At 35.8% G+C, this 18,231-nt stretch overlaps 1 protein-coding gene across 1 annotated transcript; it reads left to right on the top strand.

The window, feature by feature from the left end:
- The first annotated feature begins 3,737 nt into the window (after positions 1-3,737).
- EBS5 (HCP-like superfamily protein) lies at positions 3,738-18,138 on the top strand. The gene is made up of 6 exons (XM_086453572.1): positions 3,738-4,365; positions 5,464-5,949; positions 6,684-6,899; positions 16,371-16,694; positions 16,804-17,046; positions 17,678-18,138. Exons 1-6 carry the CDS (start codon positions 3,811-3,813, stop codon positions 17,897-17,899), a joined length of 2,046 nt encoding a protein of 681 aa, XP_086309698.1. The 5' UTR covers positions 3,738-3,810; the 3' UTR covers positions 17,900-18,138.
- The last annotated feature ends 93 nt before the right edge of the window (positions 18,139-18,231 follow it).

Genomic DNA, 18,231 nt, shown 5'->3' with positions numbered 1-18,231 from the left:
CCGATGACCTCTTTAATTACTGGTGCCTCTTTAATACTTTGCTTTTTGCGACCTAAGCCCATACTAGGGAAAAATCTCATTTTCTTAAATATATTGGCCATGTAGTAGTTAGAAGTATTTTCCATTGGAAAATATTCTTTCATAGCTTGATCCCATTGGACTGAGCATATCTTTTCAAACTCGAACCCACTGAGCTCTACTCCCTGTTGTTCTGGCTGAATCCCAAGCAACGGCTCATCCTTAGCTTTAGTACCGTTTATAATCCCTACAATTTCAGCATCTCCATGGAGAGTAATCACTAGCCCATCCTTGATAAACTTAACCTTCTGGTGCAGCGTGGAAGGAATAGCTTTGATCTGGTGTAACCATGGCCTTCCTAACAATAAATTGAAAGAAGACTGGATATCGATAACTTGAAATTTCACAGGAAATTCAACTATGCCTATGGACAGTCGAAGGTGCAAAATTCCCAGTACATCCCTTTTGGTGTTATCATAGGCCCTAACCCCTTGATTAGTGGGCTTGAGATCTTCAGTTTTAAACCCAAGGCAAGTGGCGGTCTACAAAAGGCAAACATTCAATGCACTCCCATTATCGATCAATACCAGAGGTTCCCTCATCCCGTTACAGTCAACTGTGATGTACAATGGCTTAGTGTGGCTTGCTCCTTCTTTTGGGAGATTTGAATCTGAGAAGGATAAGATATTCTCCACATAAGTCGCCCCTACTATGTTGGCCAGCTGATCTGGAGAAGTATCAAGGGAGATTTTGGCTGTACTTAATGCTTTGATAACAGCTTCCCTATGGGCAGTGGAAGCCATAAGTAAATCCCAAACCGAAATATTAACTCCTGATTTCTTCAAGTGTTTGATCATGGAGTTATCTTCTTTAATATTTTCTTTGATAGGATCTTCTCTTTCTTTTCTTGCCAGGCCTGCCGGATTATCAACATAGAGTTCTTGTGGCTTAAAAACTCTTCTCCTTCGAGTAATATGTCTAACTTCATCACAGGAGAGAGAGTAGGGCTCATCTTCTTCAGTCAGCAAGTATGGATCTTCATCTATAAAAAATACAGGGCTTTTCAAGTTTATCTGAGCCAACAAGTAACTAGTGAATGCAGGGCTACTGTATCGAGACAAGGATAAACAATACGTATCATCTGAGGTTAAATCAAATGGTTCATAGTTTGTGGTGAAAACCTCATCAGTGAAGGCTATCCCAGTAAGGGGGTAACTAGGCGGTTTGACTTGGATGGGATGGATAAGAGAGACAGGGTCGAATGGCAATGGTATGTGAGAAACCATGTTCAGGGTTGGTGGAGGTTGATAGGTGGGTAGGGGATTAGTGGTGACATTTGGTGGGCTAGGGATTGTGACCTTTTTATTGTCAATAAGGTTTTGAATGGCGTGGCGTAAGGTGATACATCGATCCGTGTAATGGCCAGGGTTTTGATAGAACTCGCAAAACAAGTTATAATTGTGTCCAGCTGACAAGGGATTAGGTAGAGGTCAGGGTTGGATAGGGGTAAGAAACCCTTTTTTCACCAATTTGTGAAGAGCTACAGTGAGACTCATCCCTAGATTGGTAAATTGACGCGGAGTTTGAGATTGACTTGGGTGAGCGTGGTTATTAGTTCGGATTGGGGGTTGAGCTGGGGTAGCTGACGTGTTGGCTATGTAGACATGGTTGGTGCTAGGTTTAGAAACATAGGATTTCTTAGGCTTGTTATCCGAGAGGTTAGAGAGAATCCTAGAGGCAAAAGCGTCATCAAGTTGGCTCTTGGCTTGTAACAATGACTCGAAAGTAAAGAGATATTGGGTCACTAAGTGCTGAGCATATCCTTATGAAAGGTTTTTTAGGATAATTGCTACTTGTTCCTTCTCTGACGGTCTATCCCACATTTGGGCAGCCTTGGCCCTCCAGCGATCAATGAAATCAGTAAATGTCTCTCCATTTTTCTGCATAGTTGCCTCCAAATCTCTTCTTGAAGTCTCAATCTCGGTACTGTACTTATACTGATGCCAGAATACCTTTGACATGCTCTCCCAGGTGTCCACAATAACTGGATCTTGAGACATTAGCTAGCGTAGTGCTGATCCTGATAAAGTTATCTGAAATAACAACGTCATATGTTCGTCGCTGAGCCCCATAGTGCGCATGTTAGTAACATACACCTTAAGATGTGTTTTTACACACCCTATACCACTAAACTTGTCCATTTCCGGCATCACAAACTTCTTAGGCAAATGAATTCTAGGGATGCGGTTCAGAACTTCAATACCTGCTACAATTTCATCGATGCCTTTTATACTTTTCATAGCCGACTCTAATTGAGACATTCTGTTAGCTAACATCGGATTTTCATCAACATACTATTCATCTCCGTCGAGTTTATTTTTCAGGTAATAAATTATTTTTATTCAGTAGCTTTTTTTTCTTCTTCGTATGTTGTGTACACGATTTTGGGACATGTCAATGGATTAAGAGTGATTTAAGAGTGATATTAATTCATTTGTTTCATTTTTGTGTAGGATTTGCATGGGGGAAGATATTTTCATGTCAGACTTCGATTTTGAGGAGAAGATTTTAGGAGTGAATTTTGATTTCAATTTTAAACTTTAGAATGAACTTAAAGATATTTAAATTGAATATTAATTTATGTTTTAATTTTGAATGATTCTATCTTTGATGATATTTTGATATATAAAACTTAATCATGAATGGTTTGAAATTTGATAGTGGATGTTTATTTTTATTTTATTTCTGAATTACTTAATCATGGAGAATTTGATTTTTTTTATTTTTATTTTTAATTACTAGATTTAGTTGTTGATATTTTTAATTTGACAACTTAATCTATAAATCTGATGTAAGATGTTGTGTCACATGTCTTAAGTTATAGATTATTCAATTGCATTTTGTTAAGACATGACATCTATATAATTACATAATATTATAAACAAAATTATTAGTTCAAGTAAAAAAATTTAGGTGAAAAGGTAAAATTTTGGGTGAACCAAGATTCAGGTAAGAAATCGGGTATAGTTATCCACCTAAAATTTGGGTAAAAATTAGGATTTGGGTAACACTTTATGATTCAGATAAAAAATCGAGTATGGGTATGTGTGTCTCACTTCAGGTGTGGAGCTGGTAGAGGCCTTACCCGACCTACACCCAGCCATTGCCAGTCCTATTCAAAGGAAGGTGAGTGCAATTGTCAAATCATAAGGGATCAAGGTGTAATTTAACTTTTTATTTTATTTTTTATGGTCAACCCCAATTTAATCGAGCAAGATTTGCTGTTTTGAGTTTTATATCTTTACCTAATGAACGAATGGCATGCCGCCACGTGTAAAAACTAAAATTAAAAATTGAAACACTTAAACCGGTCAGAAATTTTCTCCACTAGCAACTTACAATTGATCTTTATACACGTGACAGATTTTTATTGGGAACCGTCATTCTATATCTCAAGTAGAGCAGATCTACGATTATCGAATCTGTCACGTCAGAGTGTCGATGAATATGCCACGTGGGTAAATCAGATTATCACGATTCAAAATAAAATTCATTCAGTGAAACAGAGATCCGTGACGTGGAAACCCAACGTGGTATGGGAAATATAACCAATCAGACGATTATGAGTGTGTTAATAGTGGGACCCACTGTAATCCTACGTGGCATTTCCCCCAATTACTGTTTTTCGATTCTCCGCAAACCAAACAAACCAGAGCTTCTCTCTCTTTTAAAACTCAACACGCAGACAGAAACAGATCTCTAGAGAGAGAGAGAGAGAGAGAAATCAAAGAGATGCGTCGACGCGCGTACAATTCCCACACCAAACTCTTCTTATCTTACGCGCTTCTTCTCTTCTCACTCCTTCTTCCCGTCTCTGTAACTGCTCGACCCTTCGTTCTCGTTCTCTCCAAAGAAGATCTCGAAGACAACCCTCCATCTTCTTCATTCGAAGAAGATCTCTCACCCGAATGGGACGATTTGGGAGGCTTAGAGACCAAAACCGAAGAAGAAATCGATCCAGGTTCATGGCGTCAGATTTTCCAACCTGAATCCACTCTTGCTTCTCCAGAAACCGATTTCGAGGGTTTCTATTACTCTGGAGTTCGAAAAATGATTTCTGCTCTAACATCTGGTGATCCTAATCTCATGGAAGAAGCTGTTTCGGAAATCAAAACTTCGGCTGTTAATGGGTTTGCTCACGCGCAGTCGGCTTTGGGGTTTCTTTATGGGATGGGACAATTGAGAGAGAGAAATGGGGCGAAAGCTTTCTTGAATCATCATTTTGCTTCTGAAGGTGGTAATATGCAGTCTAAAATGGTTCTTGCGTATACTTACTTTCGACAAGAGGTATTGAAACCCTAACTCTAATGGCAAATTGAGGAATTAATCATTGATAAAAGTGTTGTCTTCTTCAACCTTCAAATCTTAAGAACAAGATAGGGTTTTTAGGGAGGTTGAAGATGATTGTTTTTGGAAAGAAACCGGAAAATAACATTTTTATGATGAAATTTTCCAGATTTTTTTACAAAACTCAACTAGAGACGGGTCACAAAATGGCTCTCGTATTCTTAATTCTCAAATGAGGTATTGAAACCCTAACCCTAATCACCCTAATTCATGGTCACAAAATTTCTAAGAATAAGTGACCGGTCAATTAAATTAGTGAATCGAGGAATTAATCGGTTATTTGTCAGTTAATTATTGAAAGGGGTAAAATTTTAAGGTTAAAATTCTAAAATTTTATCTTTAACAATCTTTAAATATCAAGTACAGGATAGTGTTTTTAGGGAGGTTGAAGATGATGGGTTTTGATTAGAAACCCAAAAGCATCATTTCTAGTATTCCCAAATTTTTCCTGAATTTTTTTTACAAAACCTTTCTGAACTTATTTGAATTAACCACAAAATTTTAAGAATATAAGAGACCAGTCGATTATATCGGTGAATTGAGGAATTAATAGGTGAATTATTAAAAGAGAAAAATTATAATCTTCAAATTCAGAAAATTTATCTTTTTAAATCTTCAAATCTCAAGAACAAGATAGGGTTTTTAGGGAGGTTGAAGATGATGGGTTTTTTTATTAGGAACCCAGAAGCATCATTTGTATTATCCCTGAAATGTTCCCGATTTTTTTTACAGAACTTTCCCGAACTTATATGAATTAACTAAGTGGAATAATTGATGAATCTGAACTTAGTTACTATGCCTTAATGTCACACAATAAAAAAAGGAGAAAGAAAAAGCATTACTTCTATTACATCCCAAATGTTCCTGATTTTTTTGTGCAAAACTTTCCCAAACTTATTTGAATTAGCCAATTGGAATAATTGATGAATCTGAACTTTGTTACTATACCTTAATTTACGCACACACATGAATTTAAAAAAGAAAGAAAGAAATTCTTTTGTTTGATTTAATGCATTTTTGTTGTTTAATTGGTTTTAGATGTATGAGAAAGCGGTGAAGCTTTATGCAGAATTAGCAGAGGCAGCAGTGTCAAGTTTCTTGATATCCAAAGACCCGGTGATTGAACCTGTTAGGATTCACAGTGGAGCTGAGGAGAACAAGGAGGCATTAAGGAAGTCACGAGGGGAAGAAGATGAGGATTTCCAGATCACGGAATACCAGGCACAGAAAGGAAATGGTGGGGCAATGCACAAAATTGGGCTTTTCTACTATTTTGGATTGAGAGGGGTGAGGCGTGATCACAAAAAAGCATTATCATGGTTTTCAAAGGCTGTGGAGAAGGGGGAGCCACGGTCGATGGAGCTTCTCGGTGAGATTTTTGCGAGGGGAGCTCAAGTTGAGAGGAACTATACTAAGGCGCTTGAGTGTTTTACACTTGCATCCAAACAACAACAAAATCCAGCTTATAATGGGTTGGGATATTTGTATGTTAATGGCTATGGAGTGGAAAAGAACTATACCAAAGTAAGTTCATCATGAACTACTTATCTCCATAATCAGTCTTTTTTTTTTTTTTGGATCAGTAAGCTGGGGTTGGAGGGACCCCTACCTTTTATTAAAATCAACTAGCGAATGTAATACCAAAATATTCGCTAACTCCTGAGGGATGCAATCATTCTCCTCACTTACATAAAAACACTCATCTTGGGCTCCAAGTTGAGCTAAAAAATCTGCCTCTCTATCAGTTTCCCTCCAATAAAATGCATTGCTTGTGTGTTAAAGTTATTAGCATTCTTGTGAAAGCATATGTCAATGGAAATTACTAAACATATCAATCATAGGATGGATTGTTTGCTATTTCAATTAGTTCTAAGGAAGAACAAGAAATAAGTATAGGTTGCACACTTCTTTCTTTGTTGGGTTTTGTTAGCATGTGCCCTAAGGGCACACGTTAAGGTGCATTAAATACACCTTGGAAGTAAGCATTTGTGGGTATTTTAGTATATATAAAAATTGAGGGCATTTTTTGGTATGAAAATCAATTTCCGAGGTGTATTGAATGCACTTTAAAGTGTGCCCTTAGGGCACACGGTAACAAAACCCTTCTTTGTTTTGTTGCAAGTTATTTTCATCCAAACAAGATCATTGAATTTCTTCAGATAGTTAACTTGTTTAGTTGCTGTTTACTTTGAAAGTCGAGCCAGCATTTTCAAACTCCCAATTATTGCTATTTATGAAGCTTAATCATCTCTCTACAGGCGAAAGAGTACATTGAGAAGGCTGCAGAGAATGAGGAGGCTGGTGGCCTTTATAACCTTGGGGTATTATATCTCAAGGGGATTGGAGTAAAAAGGGATTCGAGGATAGCATGCAAGTTATTCATAACAGCAGCTAATGCTGGTCAGCCGAAGGCATTTTATCAGTTGGGAAGAATGTTCCAAACAGGCGTAGGGCTTAAGAAGAATCTTCCGATGGTAAGTTCAATTCGATTTATACTGTTATGCTATCATACTGTTCTTAAAACACTTCCTTTATCATGCTAGTCCAGTTTGGTTTTTTGTTTTAACATTTTTTTCATTTTAAATTATTTGACTTGATGTTTACTTTTTATTGATACGGTAATGCTACCAAATTTGAGAATCAGTTTTTTTTTTTTTTTTGCAATTTCTCATATATGGTGGCGTGAGCGTGACATAGATATGGATATGAGAAACAGATACATGACTATTTCAAAAATCCGGAGAAAAATACAAACGCGAATGTCCCACCCATTTCACATATAGGGAGCTGACGTAAATAAATGTGTCTAAACATGCAATTAAAATGTTTATCATAGTCAAATAAATACTATGGCATACTTTTTATATTACTTGTAACATTGACACTGCCGGAATATTGATTTGAATTTATATTCATATTAATGTTTGTTTTTTCGTTATAAATAAGTACCTGAAGTATTGTATTTGTATTTGTATTGTATCCTGCTAATATTGGTGCCTTGGTCATATAAAGGCATAAAGGTATCATATCTTCTCATGCAGCAGGGGCATGCTTGTAATTTATTTGTCCATGAAATGAGAAGTTGAGACATCTACTATTTATCCATTGAGCTGAAAACTTTTGATGTTGGATAGTGGGTTTTCAATTTCAAACTTAAGGATTTGAATGTAGTTTCTTTTTGATAAATATAAATTTTATTAAATAGTAAATAGAATGAAGAATCCCTAGTAAGTCGAAGTGATCTACTAGGGAAGGGTACAATAACAATAAAGGGAGGATAAGAAAAAGGGAGAACTACACCTTATGTCTGAAACAACATGCTACTACGTAAAAATGGAATCCTTGTACACTAGTAAGTGATCCCCTTCATTAAGATAATTACTTCCTGAAAATATGCTTCCTTTAACCCCAAATAATCATGAAAGGGGGGAATATCCATGGAATGTGGCCTTTGGAAGAAAAGGTCACAGTGGTCTTGCTGACAAACCATACTTGGGATGTTCTTGAAGATCCTAAACTGGATAAAGAGCTCCCATACCTTTCTAGCCATGCATTGAAACTTGTAACTCTCCTTGGGTGCAATCACTCTTATGTCAATTTTCTTCTTTGTTGTGTGTTGGATTAATGTAAGACATCTAGAATTCTAGATAGAGTCTTGAGTAGTTTCCTAATTCTAGTAGGATTTATTTATTTTTTCCAAGTTCTAATAAGATTTCTAGTTCATAGTCACTTTAGGAAGTTTCCATTTTGCCTAGTTTATAAATTATTTAGTCTCTAATTTGTTTTAAGTTTCTATCTAGTTCGAATTTCATTTTTATTCTTTAGGTTACAATTAGAAGTGCCTAAATTGAATTATAATTGGTTTAGAATGTAGGTATGATATTATAGATAAATTAGAAAGTTACTTTTTAGTATTTTAGAAGGTTTCTAAGTTGTTATGATGAAGTTATCTATGTAACGAGTTTCAAAAACGAAATTTAATGAATTCCAAACATATTAATTCAATTATCTTTTCTCTCTTAATTATTTTTTTTAGTTTTATGCTTTATTTTCTTTTAAGCTATTGCTTGTTTATCAATTGAATTTATTGATTTAAATTGAGTTTGTGTGTTCCATTGAACACGAACTTCCAATTTCTTCCGAATCTATTGATTCACATGCTTCCGCTACATCAAGTGGCATCAAAGCTTTTGCTATGATCCATATTCATGGTTGATGAAACATCAACACTAATACTGTTTGGAAGCTTAATTCAAAATGTTTGAAGAAGGTAAACATCCTAGTTGTATTATTCGTAACTTATTGCTAGTACAATATGTTGTCTTTTTCGGACTACATGTAAGGTGCAAGGCAAGTTGTGCCAATTGATTATAAATAGTAAAAGTTCGAAAAATATAATTTCAAGCCACATGGTTGATGCACTCAAGCTACTTACTACGCAACACCTTAGACCTTATTCTATAGGTTGGGTGGACGATGAATGCAAGAAGAATGTGACCAGTCAATGCTCCATTTTTTTAAGCATTGGGCAATGTAAGGATAAGATTATTTATAACATTGTCCACATAAGAGCATGTCATATCCTCTTGGGAAGGCCTTGACTTTATAATAATGATATCACATATCGAAGTAAAGTCAACATTTATTCTTTCATGCATAATGGTGTTGAGTCTACACCTTTCTTATACAAAGCCCAAAATTGCCCAACCAGCCAAGGAGAAGGGAACATGTTTTATTTCTACCAACATCAATAAGGACTTAAGGGAAACAAGTCAAATGTTTGTGATGGTAATGCAACCTTCCAATCGAGACCCTCCTACTCAAGTTTCTCATCAAGTGCAATCCCTCTTTGGGGAATTCTCCTATGTTCTTCCTTCAAAATTATCAGATCTATTGTCACCCATGAGGAATATACAACACCACATCGATTTGATGTCCAGTACAAGCCTTCAAAATCTGTCCCATTATAGGACGAGTTCGAAAGAACATGACATATTGAATGAACAAGTGAAAAACCTTGAAGCTTCTAATGACAAATACAAAGTTGATGTCGATAAGCATAGAATATTCAGAAGCTATGAAGTAGGAGACTTGGTCATGGTTTATGATAGCTTCCCTACTGAAACTTACAATAAGACCAAATTGAAATGAATTGGACCCTTTCGTATCTTGAAGAAGATAAACGATAATGCATATGTAATGGATTTGCTTGATGATATATTATGGTTAATTATATTCTCTAAACTAAGTTTGAAGAATGGATATTATTGGAATTGGATTAGAGCGAGAGATGAATGAAAAACAAGGAAAAAAAAAAGCTTTCAAAAACAATTTGACGATGAGTTTTCTTCAAGAACGAGGGCTTGATGTAGGATATGTAGAATTCTAGATAGAATCTTAAGTAGTTTCCTAATTCTAGTAGAATTTGTTTCTTTTTTCCAAGGTTTTTTTTTAATAAGTTAAAAAAAAATTATTAAAGAAAAAATGGTTGAGATGGCCTCGAGATACATCTTATCAAAAAGGAGCGAGGATAACCCCTTAGGCCATCTCTAAATTACACACCAAATCCCATCTAATGACAAAATCTTCAAAGAAGATGCCCTTAAACTCTTTAAACAACTTTCCCTGAAAAAACAAAAAACCCAGGATGGATAGAATAAGATCATTCAAGTGGAGCACCTTGCCCTCAAAGATATGTCTATTCCTTTCCTTCCAAACACCCCAGAAAATAGCACCCAGAAGGATGCTCCAAAGAATCCTTTTGGAAGCTCTAAACGCTCTTACCCAAGAGAACCAACACTCCAAAAGAGCCTTAATAGAAAGCGGAAAACAGCTCACTACTCTGAAAAACCCAAGGAAGTGACATCAAATATGATGTGCAATAGCACAATGAAGAAGCAAGTGATTTGTGGGCTCCCCATCCCTTAAGCACAACATACAACAATTAGGTGTTTGAAAGGATCATTTGATTAATTTGATCCATGGTAGTAATTCTATCCAAAGTTGTTTGCCAGACAAAAACTGAAACTTTAGAAGGCACCTTTGCTTCCCAAACTAAAGAAGGAAATCGCAAGAGATCAAAAACAACTCCAATAAGGGTTGTTCCCCAGACCACAAGTCTTTCTAAAACCGAATCCTATTTCCCCTCCCCACTTTGAAATGCACCTTCTTTCGAAACAAAGGAATAAACTTCAAAATACCTTTCCAAACTCTATAACCATTGGCCCTCTCAGTCTCTCGCTTGCCCACCAAAACTTTTTCACCCCATATTTTTGAGACACTCACCTCTTTCCAAAGACTATCATCTTCCAACGCGAACCTCCAAAGCCATTTGACCAACAAAGATGTGTTCATATTTGCAAAATTCTTAATCCCCAAACCCCCGTTGTTCTTCGAAAAACATATCATCTTCCAATTCTACTATTATCTTTACGATGCAAGAAAGGTTCCTACAGATCTTATCCATCTTCCATTCCACACTCCGCGGCAATGAGACGAGCCTAATGAAATAATTAAGAATACTAGCAAGCGTGTTTTTAATAAGAGATAGTTTCCCTTCCTTGAAAATATACCTAGCTTTCCAAGAGCTCAACCTCTTCCTCATTATTTCAATAGTCGAATCCCAAATTTCCTTGCTTGAATATGTAGCACCGAGAGGAAGCCTTAACTAAGTTGTTAGCAAAACTCCCACACCAAAGCCAATTGAAGCGGCAAGCAACTCTACCCCAACAGCTACATTAACTCCAAAAATGTTGCTTTTCTTTAGATTAACTGGAATTCCAAAAATTGCTTCAAATCACCCAAGAATCCTACTGAGAAATCTCAATTGCACGGCCGAATTGTCTAGAAAGATAAGAGTATTGTCAACAAAATGCAGATGTGAAACAAGCCGCCCCTAACTCCCCACTCTGAAACCAGATAGATTCCTCAGATCTACAATTTTCACTACCATTCTACTAAGAGCCTCCATGGTCAACAAAAAGAGTATGGAGACCATGGATCTCCTTGCTTTTGAAGATCCCCTCTGGAGCCCCACTGATCAAAATAGAAAACGATGACAAAACTACACATTTCAACATCCAACTAATCCACCTCTCCCCAAAACCTATCCTCCTCATAACATACTCTAGAAAAGGCCAACTAACATGATATTAGGTTTTCTTTAAGTCAATTTTACACACAAGCCCCGAAATCCCCGACTTCTTTCTTGAATCGAAACTTTCGTTAGCAATTAGAACCCCATCCAAAATCTGACGCCTTGCAATGAAAGCCCCTTAGGAGGAATCTTTTTTCCAAGTTCTAGTAAGATTTCAATTTCATTGTCACTTTAGGAAGTTTCTATTTTGTCTAGTTTCTATTTTGTTGTTTTTAGGTTTTTATTTTGTTCTAATTTCATTTTTGTTCTTTAGGCTACAATAAAAAATGCTTAGAAGTGTACAACCTGAGTCATAATAGGTTTAGAAAGTTAGTATTATATTATAAATAGATTAAAAAATTATTTTTTAGTATTTTGAGGGTTTTTAAGTTATTATGATTAGGGGTGCACGTTGGATCGGTCTAAACCGAGAACCGAACTGAACCAGTTAGGGGCGGTTTGATTCAGTTTTATATAAAGTCGATTTGGTTTTGAGTTAAAGTTTAAAAAAAACGAATACTTTGGTTCGGTTCTCGGTTTTGGGGTGTCCTAGAACCAAACCAAATCAAGAATTGAACCAAAATACATGTATGGGACGATGTACAAAACGTTATAAATAAATTTATTTTATTCTAACGAGTACCACTTTAAAACAATAAGCAACTTCAAAATTATGAAGGAACCTCTTTATTAAATAACACGAGATGTCTTAAATTTATTCCACCCACCTAGATTTTCGTAAAAATTGTAATACCTCCTTTAAAATGCCACGTGTAATCCAATGAAAATGTTTCATCAATATTTTGATGCGATAAATCCGTTTAAAGTTGTTTCTTCACACTCAATCAATAACGTAGTTATATTCAAATTAAATGAGACAGCTTTATCTTAAAAAAGAAATGAGACAATTTTATGTCAAATCAAAAATTAAATTGATCAAGAGTCCCACCACCCTTACTAACTTAGTGAGGAAATAATACTTTATCAAGCCTTATCCACGGTCAACATTGCCTCGAGATGTACTCTATTAGTAAGGCTAATTAGACCAAATTGAAAATAAATAATTTTATTCAATTGAGTGGTACTCTTTCTCCTTCATTCACTCCTCCAATGAAGATTTATTGCAAAATTGAATAACTCAGACAGGATGATTGAAGTTTTTCCTTCGTACAAACTGAGCCCTAACTCTCCTTGGTTTAGGAAAACAAAAATTGTCATTATGATTTAGGAGAACTGTGAACTAAACCGAAATCAAACATAGATTGGTTTGGGTTGGTTCGATTCTAAGGGTTAATTAGTTCGATTTTAGTTCTGAATTTGTAGAATCGACTTATGTCGGTTCGGTTCCAATTTGACCTCAAACCGAACCAGTTGCACCCTTAGTTATGATGAAGGAATCTATAGAGCTTCAAAAATGAAATTCAATTAATTCCAAACATGAAAATTCGATTATCTTTTCTCTCTCAATTATTTTTTTAGCTTTATATTTTATTTTCTTCCAAGCTATTGCTTGTTTATCAATTGAATCTATTGATTTAAATTGATTTTGTGTGTCTCAGTGAACACAAACTCTCAATTTTTTTCGAATCTATTGATTCACACGCTTCCGCTACGTCATGGACAAACTAAGTATTAGCAAATGAAATAAATGTCATTTTCTTGAGTACTCATATCGGATGTCATCATCGTTCAAAACTTAATCATCAATTTTCAAGTGCTGATGACCTAATTTCTAAATGATTTTGATGTAGGACATCTATAGTTCCAGTTAGAATCTTAAGTAGTTTCCTAATTCTAGTAGGATTTGTTTCTATTTTCTAGTTTTAGTAGGATTTATATTTTCTAGTTCTTGTAGGATTTTTATTTAATAGTTATGTTAGGAGTACAATTCCTTGTTAGTTTCTAATTTATTTTATACTTTATTTTTATTATTTAGACTATAATTAGAAATATCCAAATTGATTTACAATAGAATTAGAAAGTTGCTATTATGTTATAGATAAGTTAGAAATGTTAATTTTTAGTATTTTAGAAGGATTCTAAGTTGTTATGATTATGGTGCACATGGTTCGGTTTGGTTCGGATTGGGGGAAAATTGGAACTTAACCAAATATGATCGGTTCTACAAATTTGGAATCGAAACCGAACCGACTAGCCCTAGAACTGAACCAACCCAAACCGACCTTAAGTCGGTTTGGTTCGGTTCGGTTCGGTTCTCAATTATCCTAAATCATAAAGACTCTTTTCAATCAAAGTCTCTAAGAATAGTTTTACTCAAATGGATTACTGCCTCAACCTGCCTCTAAAGGCTGTTTTCCTTAAATGAATTGCCACCAAGGAGAGTAAAGGTTGGTTTGTACGAAGGAGGAGCTTCAATCGTCTCATCTGTAAGAACTTCAATGGAGGAGAAGCTCCAGTTGAGGATGTGGAGCTTCAATGAAATCATTCAATCGATTCAAAGTCTAATTGATTTTTTAGAGTTCGAGTTGGAGGAGTGAATGAAAGAGAAAGAGAGCTTCAATGAAGGAGTGAATAAAGAGAAAAGAGGGTGAAACGATTGAATAGAATAAAATCTTTTATTTTTTTATTTGATCTCAAGGAGCCCGACTAGCCTTACTAATAGAGTGCATCTCGAGGCCATGTTGACCGTGAATGAGACTTCGTAAGCTATTTTTTCCTCACTAAGTAGGGGTAGTGGGACTCTTAGTCAATTTAATTTTTGAGTTGACATAAAGCTATCTCATTTATTTTTTAAAGATAAAGTTGTCTCATTAATTTGGAATATATCTGTCTCCATTGATTGAATGAAGAAAAATTTTAAACGGATTTATCTCATTAAAATGTTGATGAAACTTTCTCCATTGGACTACACGTGGCATTTCCAAGGGGGTATTCCAATTTTGGTGAAAATCTAAGAGTATGAAATAAATTCAGGACATCACGTGTCATTTAATAAAGAGGGTCCTTAATTTTGAAGCCACTTAATGCTTTAAAGTAGGACTCATTAGAATAAAACGTCCCCTCATGTATTTTGGTTCAGTTCTAGGACACATCTAAACCGAGAACCAAACCAAATCAATTGGTTTTTCAAATTATTAACCTAGAACCGAACTGACTGTATATAAAACCAAACCAAACCACCCATAACCAGTTCGGTTCTCGGTTTAGACCAATCCAATGTGCACCCCTAATTATGATGGAGTTACCTATATAAGGAGCTCCAAATCCAAAATTGATTATTATCATCAATTCAATTATCCTTTCTCTTAATTATTTTTTAACTTTATGTTTTATTTTCTTTCAAGCTATTGTTGATTTATCAATTGATTCAAATTGATTTTGAGTGTTTATTAAACACAATATCTTAATTCCTATCGAATCTATTGATTCACACGCTTTTGCTACGTCAGATTCTTTCCTTCCACTCATTGAGGTGGGCTCATTCAATCATTTGTGGGTAAATATGAGGGTGCTAGACTGCTCATTTATTTGTTTCAGAGCTGAAACCCATTTTATTTCTTTGTAAAAGGTTGCATGATACGGACACAAAACTTGCAACTGGGTGCTACATTGGTTAGATTTATGTAGCATATGCACTGAAAAAACTATTGGATTATGTGAACATACCTTCCATTGAAAAATAAAAACAGTTTTGTGATCAAAACGACTGTTAGTTCTCATTGCAAAACTGTCTGCAATTAAAGCTCTTGGTAGAGGGCTGAGTAGTTGAAGTGTTTGGCAGCTTTTTGAGGAAATAATAATAGGAGCCCTCGTCTATTGCATCTTTCTTTTTTTTGCATGTGGGCTGTCAAGGGAAATTTTTGGCCTAGGTTAAGCCTGATAATATATAAAATTATGGACACATACTGCACACCAACACATTCTATTCTAGAAGAAACATGCTGCTTCAACTGGGGCTTGGGGTCTGGATTCTCGAGCTACGAAACGAGTGAACTCTAAAATCCAGGTAATCAGAACCGGAGTCAAGAGTGTTTATATATAAGTCCCATGCAAAATGGTGTCCTGGGAAGATGTTGGGGAATGATTGAATCAAGAAGTTTGAGGGAGGGAGCCAGGAGCCAAGATCCCAGATCTCAATCAGTCTAATTTTACCGCCAGAGTTCCCAATTCGTTACCTTAATAAGTATTTAAGCTTGCACCGCCTTGGGATTCCTGTTATTTTGGGGAGTTGTTAAACATTTAAGCTTGTTCATAGTTTTTTCTTTTTATTAAGTAGTTTATGATTTTATGAAGGAAGAGAGGTAAGTAGAAAGGGAAGGGACCTACCTAAGATAGTCCACCAATACAACAAAATATAGAAATGCCAAGGACAAAAATGTACTCTATCCCTGATAGACAAGCTCTCACCAGAATCCAAAATCTTCAAAGATGCCCAAAATGCTTTGAAGAGTTTTACTCCGAAAGAAAATGAGAGCTTTTATGCTTATAATGTCCTAATGATCCAGTATGTTTTTCATCTTTATGCATCTCTAAGATATCTTGGTTTGTAGCTTTTAGACTCTTATGTGTTTTACAAATGCTTTGGGACAGATCTTTGTTTTGATTGGTGGAGCACTTCATTTTGTTTCGTCTGAATAGACTTGAGGACATCATATGTATTCTTATTGCTATCAAAATCCGTACTCTTCTTTTATGTATCGTCATTTGGTTCTTATTTTCCCCAACATGTCTGGGGAGATTCTTCATGGGACATCTATTTCTTCAGTCCCCCTATCTTTCTTTTTTCCTTTTTTTTTCTTCTTTTTCTTTAATAGATACATGGTTGACAGCTACATTTTTCTTGTGTCAGGCTACTGCATTATACAAATTAGTTGCAGAGCGGGGACCTTGGAGTTCCTTGTTAAAATGGGCTTTGGAGTCATACTTAAAAGGTGAAGTGGGCAGAGCATTCCTATTGTATTCGAGAATGGCAGAGCTAGGTTATGAGGTAGCACAAAGTAACGCTGCATGGATTCTTGACAAATATGGTGAACACAGTATGTGTATGGGAGAATCGGGATATTGCACAGATGCAGAAAGGCATCAACTTGCACATGCGTTGTGGTGGCAAGCTTCAGAGCAGGGTAATGAACATGCTGCTTTACTGATTGGGGATGCATATTACTACGGCCGGGTATGTGTCTTGAGTAGTAAGTTTTGTAGCTGTTATGATTGTTTTATATTTGTTTCCTGTTGAATATCTCCGTGCAATTCATATTGCTTACGCTTTTCTTTCCTTGTAGGGTACCGAGAGGGACTATGATCGCGCAGCGGAGGCTTATATGCATGCCAAGTCACAATCCAATGCGCAAGCCATGTTCAACCTTGGTTACATGCATGAGCATGGCCAAGGGATTCCTTTTGATCTTCATCTTGCCAAGCGATATTATGATCAAGCCCTAGAGAATGAACCAGCAGCAAAGTTGCCCGTCACATTGGCCCTTACGAGCTTATATATAAGGAAAAACTATGCTGACAGTTTCCTGGTGAGGATCTTTTTACAGAAACCGTGGAATTTACTCTCGAATATACAAAGCAACCAGATTTACAATATTTTTGAAAATTCCCCATTACCTGACAAAGCATATAATATTTTGAAACTATGCCTCTGAAATTTAGGGTTTAAAATGGGATGGCTTTGGAGTGGATCTAAGTGTATTCAGATCCGAATTTTTTTTTTCAATCCGTATCCAAATCTGATTTGGATTCTATTAGCTGAAACCATATCCGCACCTATTTCTTGATTTGGGTTGGATAATTTTGAACTGTTCACCTTTTTTCACTATATTTCTTTTCTAATTGCTATACTATTCTATTTTACTATTATAGTTCTTTTATTTTATAAGAATTTATGTTATATTAAAGTAGTAGAAAAATGATATTTTGAAAAACATAAAGAGTATAATTTTCAAAGCAATATATCATTCATATCTAGGCTGATATACAGGGATGGATGTATAACGACCTGGATCCAACTTGGATCAAGGGACATCAACCCTTATTCTACCCATCTTTTTTATTCTGGTCTACTCCAAGGGTTCAAACCCACTAAAATCGGATTCGGATCATTCGGATTTTTAATGAACTTTTGGAATATCTTATATTTTATTGTTTCAGGTTGATATGATCGATTCGTTACCTGATGTTTATCCAAAAGTGGGAGCATGGGTTGAAAAGGTGATCATGGATGAAGGCAACGTAACAATACTCACTTTGTTCGTTCTTCTACTGACGGTCCTCTACCTTCGTAATCGGCAGCGAAGACATGCGGCAGTACCAGCCGGGGGTATGGCTGTCCCACCCATGCCTGATGAGCAAGATATACCTGCACCAAATTAGTTTTAGTGCAGCCCTTCCCATGTGTGAAAAAGGAAAGATCCCGAAGTGAAAAACTGTTAACTGGAGAACAGAGATGTTCCCACATGGATGAAAGGATTTGTATTTAGTATCAAATGCAGTAGTGTCACATTGAGTTTGGGAAGATATATGTAGTGAGTACATTTTTGAAATACTTATAATTCATTTATGGGTACGTTTATATCAATAGATTCAATGAACATTTCCGACTTGTAAAATAAGGGTTTTCAACTAATGCATCATCTTATGCAATGAGGATAATCTGGTCTGAATCATGATTTTAATCTCGGTTTTGTTTCTTGTTTGACTTGGAA

Source organism: Akebia trifoliata, chromosome 9 (genome assembly GCF_017979445.1).
Source record: "Akebia trifoliata isolate Shusen 1 chromosome 9, ASM1797944v1, whole genome shotgun sequence".
NCBI classification, from domain to species: domain Eukaryota; kingdom Viridiplantae; phylum Streptophyta; class Magnoliopsida; order Ranunculales; family Lardizabalaceae; genus Akebia; species Akebia trifoliata.
The sequence above is the reverse complement of the archived record's forward strand: the minus strand, read 5'-3'. Positions and strand labels throughout refer to the sequence as shown.

Excerpts from the sequence above, each read along its gene's own strand:
- EBS5 (XM_086453572.1), top strand. The coding sequence starts at position 3,811 with ATGCGTCGACGCGCGTACAATTCCCACACCAAACTCTTCTTATCTTAC. Across the intron at positions 5,950-6,683 it reads TGGAAAAGAACTATACCAAA|GCGAAAGAGTACATTGAGAA; the intron begins GTAAGTTCATCA and ends ATCTCTCTACAG. Across the intron at positions 16,695-16,803 it reads ATGCATATTACTACGGCCGG|GGTACCGAGAGGGACTATGA; the intron begins GTATGTGTCTTG and ends CTTTCCTTGTAG.